The sequence below is a fragment of the Phaseolus vulgaris genome, chromosome 6 (genome assembly GCF_000499845.2).
Source record: "Phaseolus vulgaris cultivar G19833 chromosome 6, P. vulgaris v2.0, whole genome shotgun sequence".
NCBI classification, from domain to species: domain Eukaryota; kingdom Viridiplantae; phylum Streptophyta; class Magnoliopsida; order Fabales; family Fabaceae; genus Phaseolus; species Phaseolus vulgaris.
In genome coordinates this window covers 15,477,388-15,490,425 of record NC_023754.2, presented here as the reverse complement: position 1 = coordinate 15,490,425, position 13,038 = coordinate 15,477,388, and the positions used below count along the sequence as shown (strand labels likewise).

The window sequence follows — 13,038 nt, the reverse complement described above, 5'->3', positions numbered from 1 at the left end:
GGATTTTCCTTCTACAACATCCTACACTCCTACAACATTTAATAACTAAAAACGCAAACAACAAAAACAGGGTAAGTTAGAGTTTGAAAAACTTTCATATAACACATCTCAAATTCATTTCATTCATGTACACTGATGAATATAAGTTTCAATTTAGTCATTTAAATCAAACACAAAATAAAGTGTCTACTCATTAGCCTATAGACTGCAACTCATTTCATAACATTGTTAGCATCATCACAAAATACTTGACTTTACTTCCGAAATACACATGTGTTGAATTAGACTTAAAAAAATTTACACATGTCATATTACCTTCATTGTGTTGTCACTACAACACAACTACAAAAAAATAGGAACTCAGTCCACAGATATGACAAGGTAAATCCCTATGACCTACTAGACCAATTATTTTTCACACTGCAAACTAGGTCATAGGAACCTTCTCGACTTTCACCACTTGATAATTTTCCTTTATGAGATTCCAATATCAGTAGAGTCAGGATATGTCCTTAATGAATCTCCAATGACATTTGAACATAATATTATCTTCCTAAAAATGATTGTGCTTACATCTTACCTCATACCACATTACAATCATTTATACAATTTCAACTTAATTTGAATGCTAATAAATTGAAATTCATCATACATTATCATAATAATGTTCAAATATAATATATTAGTCAAATATAACAATATAGTGAAAGATTAACAAATTTTATCATTTAGAATATTTAAAATCATATTTCTTCAAAGTTTAGAAAAAACCTACTTCCTCAGCCAGCACTTGGCTCGGCCAACAAATTAAACACATGTTGCAATTCGCCCAACCACCATTTTTCTCTCCCAACTAAAGGCGTCAGCACACCGATCAATTTTTAGTTGCCTAGTGAACAGATTATTTGCACATTGACTACATAATTGGGAGTCTTTTATTAAAACATCTTGCGTGACGAGATTTTGCTCTCCTACCGACCAAATCAATTAGAGCTTTTATTTAAAAATCTTGAAGAAGAGTTTGCTCGTCCAACAACCAAAATTTTTGGGTTTTTAGTTAAACAAATTTCACCTAGAGAGAGATTGGCACAGCCAGCGACCCATCCATTGGGAACTTTTACTAAACATCTCACCCAACGAACTTGGCTCGCTCAAGGACCAAAGCTCTCAGATTTTTAATAAATAAAAAATCGTTAACAAGCGCTTATCTTGTTTATCGAGTCTATGTACAAATAAGGGGTTTTTTTTCATAATATTACATAGATTCAATGTGGTCTAAGAATGTGCTTTTCATTTCCTCTTTCTACCTTACACTAAAATAAACTATTTTTAATTAACCACGACTTGAACCCCATATTCAGTATTCTAAAATAAAACTAATAAAAGCACACAATAATTCAATTTATTCAAAAATCGAACAAAGTTCATTTCAAGCTCAAATCAATCAACACACAATCCTTGCAAAAACTCAATATAATATATGATCACGCCACCTTCACATCTAGATCATATACCATAAGATACTATTGAAAACTTAAATAGTTCCCCTTATTTGATTATTTTTCTCAACACAAAACTAAGTTTCAACTCCACATAACTCATGAATGTTAAACATGTACACAGGAAGCCCTGATCAACGACCTAAACATACCTATGTGATCATGAACTAACAAATACCCATCCTGACTCTATAAATCCCACATGCAAAGTCTCGTCTCCCAAGTATGCAAAATTGCTCAAAACTTACTCAAGAAAAAAGATGGATAGGAACTTACCCAAATATATTTGGATAAGATAAACTTTTTATTTTTTCCACTAGTTCTCCTAAAACAAACTTCTATCTATAAAAAGATAAACATATTTGTCAGAAATCTAGAAAGTGGTTAAAAAGAAAGATTTTAAATAAATGTTGATTTGTATGAAATGAAATTTAATTAGTTAAAATTTTCTATTTATAAACTTTATTATTAGATAATAAAATATTCACAATTCATCCTCTCAATTATATCACTTTTACTTTTAAATAATTCTTTGAATTCTTACATTTTTTATTAAAAAATCTAACTACATGTAATAAACTAAAATTATTATACAATTTTAAGATAAAATTAAATTATAATATATATATATTAACTAAAAATAGGCAATTATTTTCTAAATTTATTTTAATTTAGTTTTAAGAAAATAAAAAGTCTGAAAAGAAAAATATGTAAAAATAAATAAATTGTTTCCTTTAAATTATTTTGAAACTTTTTAGATTCAAATTAAATTATAAAAAAGAGAAGCTATCATTAGACATTTAAGAGATAAAACTCCTCAATATTTCTAAAGTTACTTTTATGCCACTTTGAAGTTTTTTTTTTAAATCAAACACTATGTTATTGAAAAAAAAAATAAGTTTAGAAATTTCTTTTAAACATCAAAGTTGTTTGATAAATTAAGATTGTGTAGGGATACCAAATAAATAAAAGTTTATTATACTCTATTTATGTGTATCTTATTATAAATACGGGTTAACCATCTCTTGTTGTGGAAAGCTTAATACATTGTAGATTAATTTTATTATTTTCTAAATATTATTAAAAGGGTTATCTAATTTTTATTTTTAGTATTTCATATCTTATAAAAAAAAATGGGTTGAATACATTTAAAAAAAACTAAGAAAAATTAAAAAAATAAATAAATAGCTTTTCTATCATTTTTTACTGTGGATAGTAAAATTTTCATATGTCTTTATTTTTTGCGTTTTTTAATGGTTTGGATAAGATCCAATCACATCCTATATTAGTATACCATGAGAAATATTTTCATAGGTTAAATTATTTTTATTTTATTTTAAATTATCTATAAAATTTATGTTTTGTATTTTTATTTTATTGTTAGTTATATTATAAAATTATAAAAAAATATATAAAGAAAATTCTTTTTTTAATACCTACACTTCATGTTTATTTTATTTTTAATTATATTTTAAATTTCAAAAAATTATTTAAATACTAAACTATATATTGCAACCTTACAATCACTTATTATTTTTGTATTTAACCACCGTTATTAATATTTTTTTATTCTTAAAACAGAGGCACCCACTATATTATAATTTTAAAAAAATTTAATAAAATAATATTTATATTTAAAAAAAGTATTATACACTATTAGTATTCAAATTTAAGTTCAAAATAAATATGGTTCATATCATAACAAATACCTTATAATTTTTATTAAAAATTAATTTGACATAAAATATATCAATTATTCATTAAATTGTAATTATAGATTAATAAAACCAAAATTAAATAATCTATTAATATATATATATATATATATAATTTTCTATGTAATATACATTTTGTTTGTTATCTTTAATGGATATATATATATATATGTGCGCGCGCTATTTTAATGAGAATAACAAATAAAAAATATAATTTAAAAAATGAAATATAATAATAACTATAAATAAATAAATTATAAAATAAATATTTTATTAATTTTTATAATATTATAATTATAAAAAAATTTAAAAACACTATTATTTATTGTGAAATAAGTTATGATAAAATTAATAATAAATTATGTTTAGTTATTAAGATGTGATTACAATCCCTTATAACTATAAATTTACTTGTATAATGCACACATTGTAAAAGGAGAATTGAAATTAAAATATACAAAAATTATTTATAAAAATAATTTTGACATAATAAATGTCTATTAAACTAGTTTTTAATAAAAAAACAAAAAAAATACAAAATTTAATTTAAATTTTTTAGTACTAATATCTCATTAAAATTATATAAAAATAAAAAATATATTAATATTTTCTAACATGCACATTTTATAAATCAAAATAAGACCAAATATATGTGAATATAACTATATTTACTAATGAATATTAATATTTAAAGTTACACATAATATTTACTGATAAATGTTTAAATATAACTAAAAGATTGAAATAGATTAAAATTATAATCAAATAAAATTATAACTTTAACCATTGGTTTTTAGTTATACTTTTAAATATATGACAAATCTTTATTTTGTAAATGATTGTTGTGAAGTAATTTGAGTAACTTAATACAATGTGATGTGACCAAGTACAAAGTATTAGTTTAACTTTGCATGGTGTCAGCCTTCAGATCTTAGACTGATTTCGAGAGTGACACGTTATTTCTTCATGCACTGTTTCCTTGCTATCATCGCTACACGTTCTTTATGTGTCGTGTTTGTTTCTGTTTATGATATCAATCCTAGAACAGCAAACAACATCATTTGAATTCTTTATGTTCTGTGATTTGTTGTTTTCCAACAAAGTTAGCTTTATATCCATTATTATGTATATAATAACCTAGTGATCTGAGTTGTGTGAGAACAATAGAAAGTTACTAATTGGAGAGAATAATACTTGACTATGGTGCCACTGAGTTGGATCTCTGACGAAGCCAGGAATTTGGCTCATGAACATGCACAAGTGGTGCCAATTTCACTTTTTGTGGCTGTTCTCTGCCTTTGTTTGGTCATTGGTTACTTGCTTGAAGAAAATCGATGGGTTAATGAATCCATAGTTGCCATTATAGTAGTAAGCTGCATTCTCTCCTGATTCTGAATTTTAATCATGATGTTTGTAGGGTTTTCTTTCTCTCCATCTCCATTATCAACTATGCATGTTTATTTCTTGATAGAACAAGAAAAGTTGAAAGATACCTTATGCAGAATCAGATACTATATGATTAGTTTCATGGTAAATGGGTTGTTTGGGAGGGTGAGGACTGAATGTGTATGTATGTCAAGAAAATTACTCAGTGATAATGAATATGAACATGTCAATATTTAAAAAGACACTCAGAACAAAAGATGAAACATGGGGTCTTCTCAAAGAATGAAGTTTTTTTAGTAGTTTTCCTGCTTTACTACATTGATTTAGATTTATCAGTGCAAGTGGTTCACCAACTTTAAGGTTTTCTTTATAGAGATGATAAGAAATTAATTAATAGTATATGAAGATGCTTCATTATTTGATTGCTAATGAAAATGTCTTTCTTTAAATAATATGTATCCTCTTCAAACTTAATGCAAATTAGTAGCAATGACATGAAGAACATGTGTAATTTGTTTCTATGTGATTTTTGGTTTTTTTAGAAATATTTCCAACAGGAAAGAGTTGTTTTTTTCTTCTTATTTCTTTAACAGGATGATTTTTTTCAAACAACTAATAAATACTAACACTTTATAGATAGTTTTGTAGGATTATTAAAAGAAGTTAATGTTGAATACACACTTTCACTAAGCCTCTGTGCATCTAACTTTCTCCTTGATAGGGAATCTTTGCTGGAATTATGCTGTTATTGATCACCAAAGGAAAGAGTTCTCACATCCTTACATTTAGTGAAGAACTATTCTTCATATATCTCCTTCCTCCCATAATATTCAATGCAGGGTAAGAGTTTGTTTCATATTAGAGTTAAAGCAGCTCTTGTGATTCAAAACTTTTTTTTGATGTATAGAGTTAACCCTCCTAACAGATTTCAGGTGAAGAAGAAACAATTCTTCCATAACTTTTTAACCATCATGATGTTTGGTGTCATCGGTGTTTTCATTTCAACTCTTGTAATTACTTGTGGTAATGATGTAATCTCTTAGCTTTTCCTTGCCTTGTAGTTTGCAACAGTGAAAAATTTTCAAGAATAATTTACCTATTATTCCTTGTATTTGGTTCATTTAGGTAGCTGGTGGATATTCCCCAAGTTGAAGTTGCTTGGCCTGACTGGACAAGATTTTCTTGGTGAGATCATTGCATCATTTCAATACTGCACAAATACACACTATATTTATAATGAACCATGTACTTAGATATATCAGATTTGGATGAAATATAATTAGCTTATCTCAACTTGTTTCAGCTATAGGAACAATTTTCTCATCAACGGACACAGTTTGTACTCTGCAGGTTGGTTACAATTGGTAAAATGTTGACTTTCATCAAACTCTTTTTGTATGCTCATAATTGTCAAACACTGAATTTGGAATCTGTTGTAGGTTCTCCATCAAGATGAGACTCCTTTACTATACAGCCTAGTCTTTGGGGAAGGAGTGGTAAATGATGCCACATCAGTTGTTCTCTTCAATGCAGTGCAAAAGCTTGATGTTTCAAAATTTAGCAGCAAGACATTCCGAGTTATTGGAGATTTCTTGTATTTATTCTTGTTAAGCACTGGTCTTGGAGTTCTAGTGAGTTTCATTAATGAAAAGTTGTATGCAAATTTGGCCTAATAATTTTCTTCATGTGTTTTCAGATGACTTTGTGAATTTCTTTTTAAACTCTTTGATTAGTTTCTTGTGTTTCTTTCACATGCATCTTATGTTACCTACTTGTTGCATGAAAGAGCATTCATGAGTGAAATTTGCAAAGCTTTTATCTTGCTTATCTTTTAGTTTGTACCAGGGAATTTACATTTATTCAAAACATTGTTATCATTTTTAAGTTAGACTTTTATGGAAGAAATTTGCAAGCTGTTTCCATGCTTTACTTGCACATAGCACTTGTAAATGTATTGTGTTAACACAATACATGACTTTATAAAGAGTATTGGGATTGTAAAATTTGGTTGTCAGCATGAAATTGTGAAGAATGGGAATCTTTATGAAACTGAAAAGTGTTTTTCAGTGTACGTAGTCTCCTATCATGATTAGTTTAAAGGTATTAGAATCAAGGAAGAGCCAAATTGCATGTTTATTTCGAACAAATTTTTAGTTCTTGTAATTAGTATAAACTACAAAGGAACAGAGGGACCCTCTTATTTTTCATCTCATCTCCTTTCTCTAAACAAATGCATGTTTATGCAGTCTGGCCTCCTCACATCATATATCTTAAAAGCCTTAAGCTTTGGAAGGTATGTATCATTCTCTTAAATTTCTCACAAATTAGGCTTTTTCAAGTGAAATTTTGAGCACACGTTAACAAGTTTGTCTCTGCATTTGCTACAGACATTCAAGTGTTCGTGAAATTGCATTGATGATGTTAATGGCATACCTATCCTACATGTTGGCAGAGGTATTGGAAGGAAGCTCATAGAATTTTTCTGCATTTGACTTGACATTAGTTGCAAGCAATAGAACTAAATGGTTTTGGATTCAGTCAGCATGTAGGTAACCACGCTAATGGAGATTAACCTCTCCTTAAGTTTTACAAGGAGCCACTTTAGTGTAAAACTTAGCATAAGATAAATTTTAACCAAAACCTGCTATATCTGTATTCAAAGACAGTCTACTTGTGTCTACAATGATGAACTAAACCAGAAATATAGAAATAATTTCCTTTCTTGTTTTTGGCCATCCATCTTATTGCAAATTCTTGCAGCTATGTGATCTGAGTGGAATCCTCACCGTTTTCTTTTGTGGAATACTCATGTCACACTATGCATGGTATAATGTGACTGAAACTTCAAGAATCACAACCAGGTAGGATTAATCCATCAAAGATTTCAGTAATTCCCAGATTAAACGATCTGAGGTTCCTGATTTGTTTCCCTTCTCTAGGCATGTGTTTGCAACAATGTCATTTATTGCAGAAACCTTCATATTTCTATATGTGGGCATGGATGCCCTTGACATTGAGAAGTGGAAGATGACTCAATTAAGGTCCTAATCCTTTATACAACTCTAAACAATTGTATTTTATCCAGATTTTACTTGTCACTAAGACATAACATTGATGACATGTGTTTATCATCTAATGTAGCACATTTAATAGTTGTTGATTACATAGTGTTACTACCCCTATATTAAGAAGTGGACTTTAAGTCTATCTCAACCTTATAAAACCGGCTTATAAGGTGAGGTTTGTACCCACTTATATATTATAAATTGTCCTTATCTCTAGTTGATGTGGGATCTCCAACACACCCCTTCATGATGAGGTTACCAACTCGTGCGTAGGACTATATATTTATGGGTAGTCCAACAACAGGTGGCCTGATAAGTCCAACCATTCTTGCTAAGATAGGCTCGAAAATGGCTTTGATGTCATATTAAGAAGTGGACTTTAAACCTAACTCAACCTTATAAAATCGGTTTAAAGTCAACTTCTTAATAAACTACATAGATAAACTTCAACTACTGTTTCAACAATGTCCAAATATTTATCAGATTGTGATTCAATTGGCTTTGATCAAGAGAACATTACTTTTAATCATAAAGTCTGATCTTCTTCTTATTGTGAAACATTCAGAAATAATTGTTTTTATGAATAAAACCACATGTTAGCTACCTTATTTTCTGCTGCTTGAAATTGTTTTCTTCTTGACACACTATATCTTAAGTGTTTGTTATTTTGCAATATCTGTGTTTTTGAATTTTTTTTCAGAATTTGTGAGATATGTTGCAAAATATGACATTAGTATGATAAACCTTATTCCTCTCTAATAAAGATTCTCTTGTCATAACTCACTGCAGTTATGGAAATTTGCTGGGGATATACAGTTCCTTAATACTATTGATATTGCTTGGGCGGGCTGCATTTGTTTTCCCTCTCTCTGCTGTTGCCAATTATACGAACACACGTGCTAGTTCTGACCGAGCATCACGCATCACTTTCAGACATCAGGTTTCTAAACATGTTTTGTATGATAATCTTGTACTAACAGTTAATTAATTGAGCAACTATCTATGATTATTTATTGGCTTCTGATGTTGGATAAACCATCCAGATAATCATTTGGTGGGCCGGGCTAATGAGGGGAGCTGTCTCCATTGCTCTGGCTTTCAAACAGGTATATGCATGAAATTCAAAGTTCTACACAAATTTTATCAAATAAATGAGTGTCTCATTCATCTTTTGTAATCCTATCAGCATTGCAACCTGGCATTATTTACTATTGTATTGTGTATAGAGATTCATCCCACAGTTATGCAACAACCAATCACACTAACACCTTAAGAAGCTGGTGCCATTGATTTCTTCTCTTTTTTATTTATGCAGTTCACATTTTCTGGAGTTACTTCTGATCCAGTTAAAGCAACAATGATTACCAACACCATTATTGTTGTCCTTTTTAGCACACTGGTGAGTTCCTCTGTCTTGAAAGTGACAAATAACAACTTAGAATTGATCAGGTGGAGCTGATAAGATTAATTTCCAACTCTTTTCTTCAAGCAAAGGGAAATCAATTCTTGCATCTGCTGTCATCCAGCTTTTGATTACATGCTGCTTGTTCATTCTTATAAGTTGGCCTAATCTTTAAGTAATTGATATAGTTCCAAAATCATTACAGGTTTTTGGTTTTCTCACAAAACCATTAATCAGATATCTCCTACCCCACACTGCTACAAGGAAAAACATCAACCATGAAGAATCAGGCCCACAAATTGAGGACTTGAATCTACCTTTGCTGTCCCTTGAGGAGTCCGCAGCCACCAACATCAGCCGCGCAAAGGAAAGTTTGTCCATGTTAATAGAAAGTCCTGTGTTCACCATACATCACTTTTGGAGGAGGTTCGATGATGCCTATATGAGACCTTTTTTTGGGGGACCTCATCATAACGAGTCACAGTGCTAGCAGTATTGCAAATCATGGATATCTCAGTGATGCACTTGAATGTTGGAGCGCAAATGATGATCTATTTAAATCCAATTTTGAAGATGAGTAGCTGCAATGAGGATTCATTGCCAGTGCTTTTTTTATGCTCAAGTAATAAGGAAGTAATTGTTATTGGATTATCACACAGGAGTGTGAACTTACTTGAAGCTTTAAAGAAGTTCATATTTTTCTTTGGACATGAATGTTGTGGCACGTTAGCAACTGCAGACTTTTGAGTTAATTCATCCTGTTGATTAAAGTAGCTTTATTGACTTAAGTTCATGAGCAAAGTGGTTATCACATAATCTCTTGTTTTGGGTTGTTGCCTTTTGTGACCAGATGCTAGTGCATAGAAATCATTCAAACACTTCTGTTCTAATCCATTTATATCTCTGAGCATTGAATTCAGAAAAAAAGAGAGAAAGGCATTTTATTAGACTACAGATTGAAGTTGCATGATACATATCTTGATATTTTGAGTGGTAGCGCATCAAACGCCATTATAGACTTGATAGAAAACTGATACATCACACACCTTGCAAACATGTGAGGAAAAGGCAGAGATTGAAAATAAACTACTCAGTTATTTGAGGGGTAAAAAATGCCAATTTAAAAGCTTCTCCAATATTAATACTACACATAAAAGCAAACTAAAGACTGAAAGTGTGCACAAAATGGATCTGATTCTCAAGAATTTCTTCAAACCACTGCAAAATGAAGAATATTTAATCAAGAAACACTATCTAGTCAGTCTAAGTTGTATTTATGTTAATAAAAGTTCTACTCAGGCATAAGATTATTACCTCTACATTCCGGTGGTGTTTTCAGACCACATTTACTGGGCAAGGCCAAAGCATTGGTGGGGTTGAATCCAAATGCTGGTAGGATAGACTTGTATCTGCAAAGGCAAGGCAAATTGGAATGCTTAACAACATCACAGCATTTTTCATTTGGTTTTGGAGGGTATTGCCCAGTAACTGCTGCATAGCATGAGCTTAGTTTACTTGACTCTGTGTCACATAAAACAATAGCTTTGGCACCACCTAACATGGCAATGAGCAAGGTTGCTAGTAGCCACTGCACCAAAACATTGCCACTAGTATGTGCCATATCCTCCTTAACCAAGTTTACCAAGCAGCTAGGTCTAATCTACACTTGTGGTTTTGCCTTAATGTTAATTTATACTACTGCAGTTTGGAGTGTTGTTGGATTAATATTTTGTATTGGTTTCACATACTTTTAGGTGTGTCATGTGAATCCACTCTGCAGATGTTCACGAGATTGGTTTACTTTTTAGAATTAAAGATTTGGTCTCAAACACAACCAAACATAAACTTGTCCATTACTTGCTATTATGAAAAAAAAAATGACAAAAGAACCTTGCAATATAGTTTGAATGTGGTCATGGATGAATTTGTACTGAACCATATTTGGTTGTTTCTGTATTTAAAAAATATATATTTGTTAAAGAAGTAAAAAAAGTCTTTGACATAATACACGACACTTTATTCATGTGTTATTCTTTCATGTTACTTTATGCAAGAGATTAATTGGTATGCATTGAGTGTAAGATTCTTTTACTCCCATATCTGATAAAACTCATTTAATTAATAGTGTCAATATATCAATAGAGATAAGTCTAATGGAAATGACTGGTTTCACAACATTGAGAACCAAGTTTTTAATTCCTAAACGAGGTGTTTCTGTATAGTGACTTTGTATTGAATAGAAATATTTTCAAAAGAGAGTATAGAGACAAACTGAAAAAAAAAAGTATTTTAAATTATAAATTAAAAAATAAAATTGGTCTCCAACTATGTTTGGATTCTAAAAGAGAAAACAATGAAAAAATTAAATTAAAAATGGAAGTTGGTTTCTCACATATTTATGTCTTTATTGGATCTACTGGTACGAGTGGTAATATAATTGTCTTAAATACTAGAAAACAAAATTCTATTGTTCAGTGATCTTATCTTCTTTAAACATATTTTCATAAAAAAAAATACTTATTTTTTATATACTGTATCTATGATATAAAAATAAAATATATATACTCTAATTATACAAAAAACTAAAATAATTTTATTGATCAAAGGCATAACATAAGGGTCTAATCTAGCTATTATTATTTCTTTAGATAAGTCCAACATAGATTAACATCATTTTTGCATAATTTTCAGAGTCTTGCACAAACTTTTTTTGGTAAAGAAACCATCTTAATGGTCAACTTCTCCACTTCCACTCCAACCTTCAAGGTGTTTCCTATCACCCTTGCATTGAACACCATTTCACCATGATTTGGCAACAACAACAACTCACACTTGTTCACCAGCGCCTGAGACAAAGACCCAGAATATCCACAAAGGGTAACAAAGCACTTCACAGAAGAGTGCTCCAAAATGAACCTGTGAGGAACATATCCACCACTCACAACCCCTCTTCCTTCAACTCTCTCTTTAAACCCTTTTGGAAGTGCTGATTCCACACACTCAAAACCCTTAGGGGGTCTAAGAGCTGCCACAAAAGGCATGCCTGATAGCTCAAGCCCCAACAGCAGTTCCTGAAACTGACATGCTTCTAATCTGCACTCACTACCAAAGGAACAATAAACCACTCTGCCAGCTTCAAAATTTCCAAGCCATTTAGCCCAACTTTCATCAAAAAGGCACGTTGCTTCTTTTGGTACATTAACATGCCCTTCAACCAACACATGCCTCCTCCTATGATAATCAACATAAGCTTCTTCAATCACTGCACAACCTTTGAGTCCTGTTGCATAAGATTGAGTTAGAGTGCTCTTAGTACAACGTTCAGTGCGAACAATGCCTTTACCATGACCAACTTTCCCTGATTCAGCAAGGAGTTTTGGTTCATGCAACAGGCGATGATGTTCAGTAGTGTTGCAGTAGTACCCTTTAGATATCCCTAAAGGGTATGAATATGATAGTTCATAAGTCAATGATGAAGAGCTTATAACGTAATAAACTAAAGACTTAATTCCTAAGCATTGAGTTAAGCGTGGTTTTGGCACCCAATATGCATGATCCAAGAGCACAATGTTTGGTTTTAACTCAAGGAGGTGGATTTCAATGTCCTTCTCATATAGGAGCATTGGAGTCATCAAAAGTGAGACAGTGGAAGAAGGGACTTCTGGTGTGACTTCAGCAACATGGGGAATGCCATGATCATTCTGAGGAACACATATTGGGATAAGGGAGATGAGATGAGGGTGGTGATTGAGGTGTTGGAAGTATGCATGAGTGTGTTTTGGGATGAAGATAGAGATTTTGAGGCCTCTTTCTGCAAGGCTATTGGAGAGTTGCAGAAATGGTGAGATGTGTTCCTTTGCAAACCATTGGAGAATTGCTATGTGCAAAGAAGGTGAAGAAGCCATTGTGGCCAAAAGTTGAGGTCAACAAGAGACAAGGAAATCTAGGAAGGAGAAATAACAGTGTAGTGT

The 13,038-nt window shown here is 31.0% G+C and overlaps 3 protein-coding genes across 4 annotated transcripts; 1 reads left to right on the top strand and 2 right to left on the bottom strand.

Moving 5' to 3' along the window:
• The first annotated feature begins 4,225 nt into the window (after window positions 1-4,225).
• Window positions 4,226-9,985, top strand: LOC137831287 (sodium/hydrogen exchanger 4). Of its 2 annotated transcripts, XM_068638898.1 has the most exons (14): window positions 4,226-4,582; window positions 5,322-5,440; window positions 5,526-5,623; window positions 5,726-5,785; window positions 5,904-5,950; window positions 6,040-6,231; window positions 6,847-6,893; window positions 6,988-7,054; window positions 7,361-7,461; window positions 7,540-7,641; window positions 8,455-8,605; window positions 8,709-8,771; window positions 8,981-9,064; window positions 9,273-9,985. In XM_068638898.1, the coding sequence occupies exons 1-14, from the start codon at window positions 4,415-4,417 to the stop codon at window positions 9,555-9,557; spliced, it is 1,584 nt and encodes a 527-aa protein (XP_068494999.1). In that variant the 5' UTR covers window positions 4,226-4,414; the 3' UTR covers window positions 9,558-9,985. The 2 variants fall into 2 exon arrangements, with proteins under 2 accessions (XP_068494999.1, XP_068495000.1); XM_068638899.1 differs by lacking the exon at window positions 7,540-7,641 and having other exon boundaries at window positions 4,285-4,582; window positions 9,273-9,853.
• Window positions 9,986-10,358: 373 nt separating this feature from the next.
• On the bottom strand, window positions 10,359-10,688 carry LOC137833445 (putative lipid-transfer protein DIR1). Its single transcript, XM_068641796.1, has one exon. It carries the CDS (start codon window positions 10,686-10,688, stop codon window positions 10,359-10,361), a length of 330 nt encoding a protein of 109 aa, XP_068497897.1.
• Window positions 10,689-11,637: 949 nt separating this feature from the next.
• On the bottom strand, window positions 11,638-13,038 carry LOC137831286 (cyanidin 3-O-galactoside 2''-O-xylosyltransferase FGGT1-like). The gene has a single exon (XM_068638897.1). The coding sequence runs from the start codon at window positions 12,970-12,972 to the stop codon at window positions 11,755-11,757; it is 1,218 nt and encodes a 405-aa protein (XP_068494998.1). The 5' UTR covers window positions 12,973-13,038; the 3' UTR covers window positions 11,638-11,754.

What these genes read in the sequence shown, in the direction of transcription:
- LOC137833445 (XM_068641796.1), bottom strand. Translation starts at nt 10,688, where the DNA reads ATGGCACATACTAGTGGCAATGTTTTGGTGCAGTGGCTACTAGCAACC.
- LOC137831286 (XM_068638897.1), bottom strand. Translation starts at nt 12,972, where the DNA reads ATGGCTTCTTCACCTTCTTTGCACATAGCAATTCTCCAATGGTTTGCA.
- LOC137831287 (XM_068638898.1), top strand. Translation starts at nt 4,415, where the DNA reads ATGGTGCCACTGAGTTGGATCTCTGACGAAGCCAGGAATTTGGCTCAT. An exon ending in AACTCTTGTAATTACTTGTG is followed by an intron (nt 5,624 to 5,725) that starts GTAATGATGTAA and finishes TGGTTCATTTAG; the next exon opens with GTAGCTGGTGGATATTCCCC. An exon ending in GCACTGGTCTTGGAGTTCTA is followed by an intron (nt 6,232 to 6,846) that starts GTGAGTTTCATT and finishes ATGTTTATGCAG; the next exon opens with TCTGGCCTCCTCACATCATA.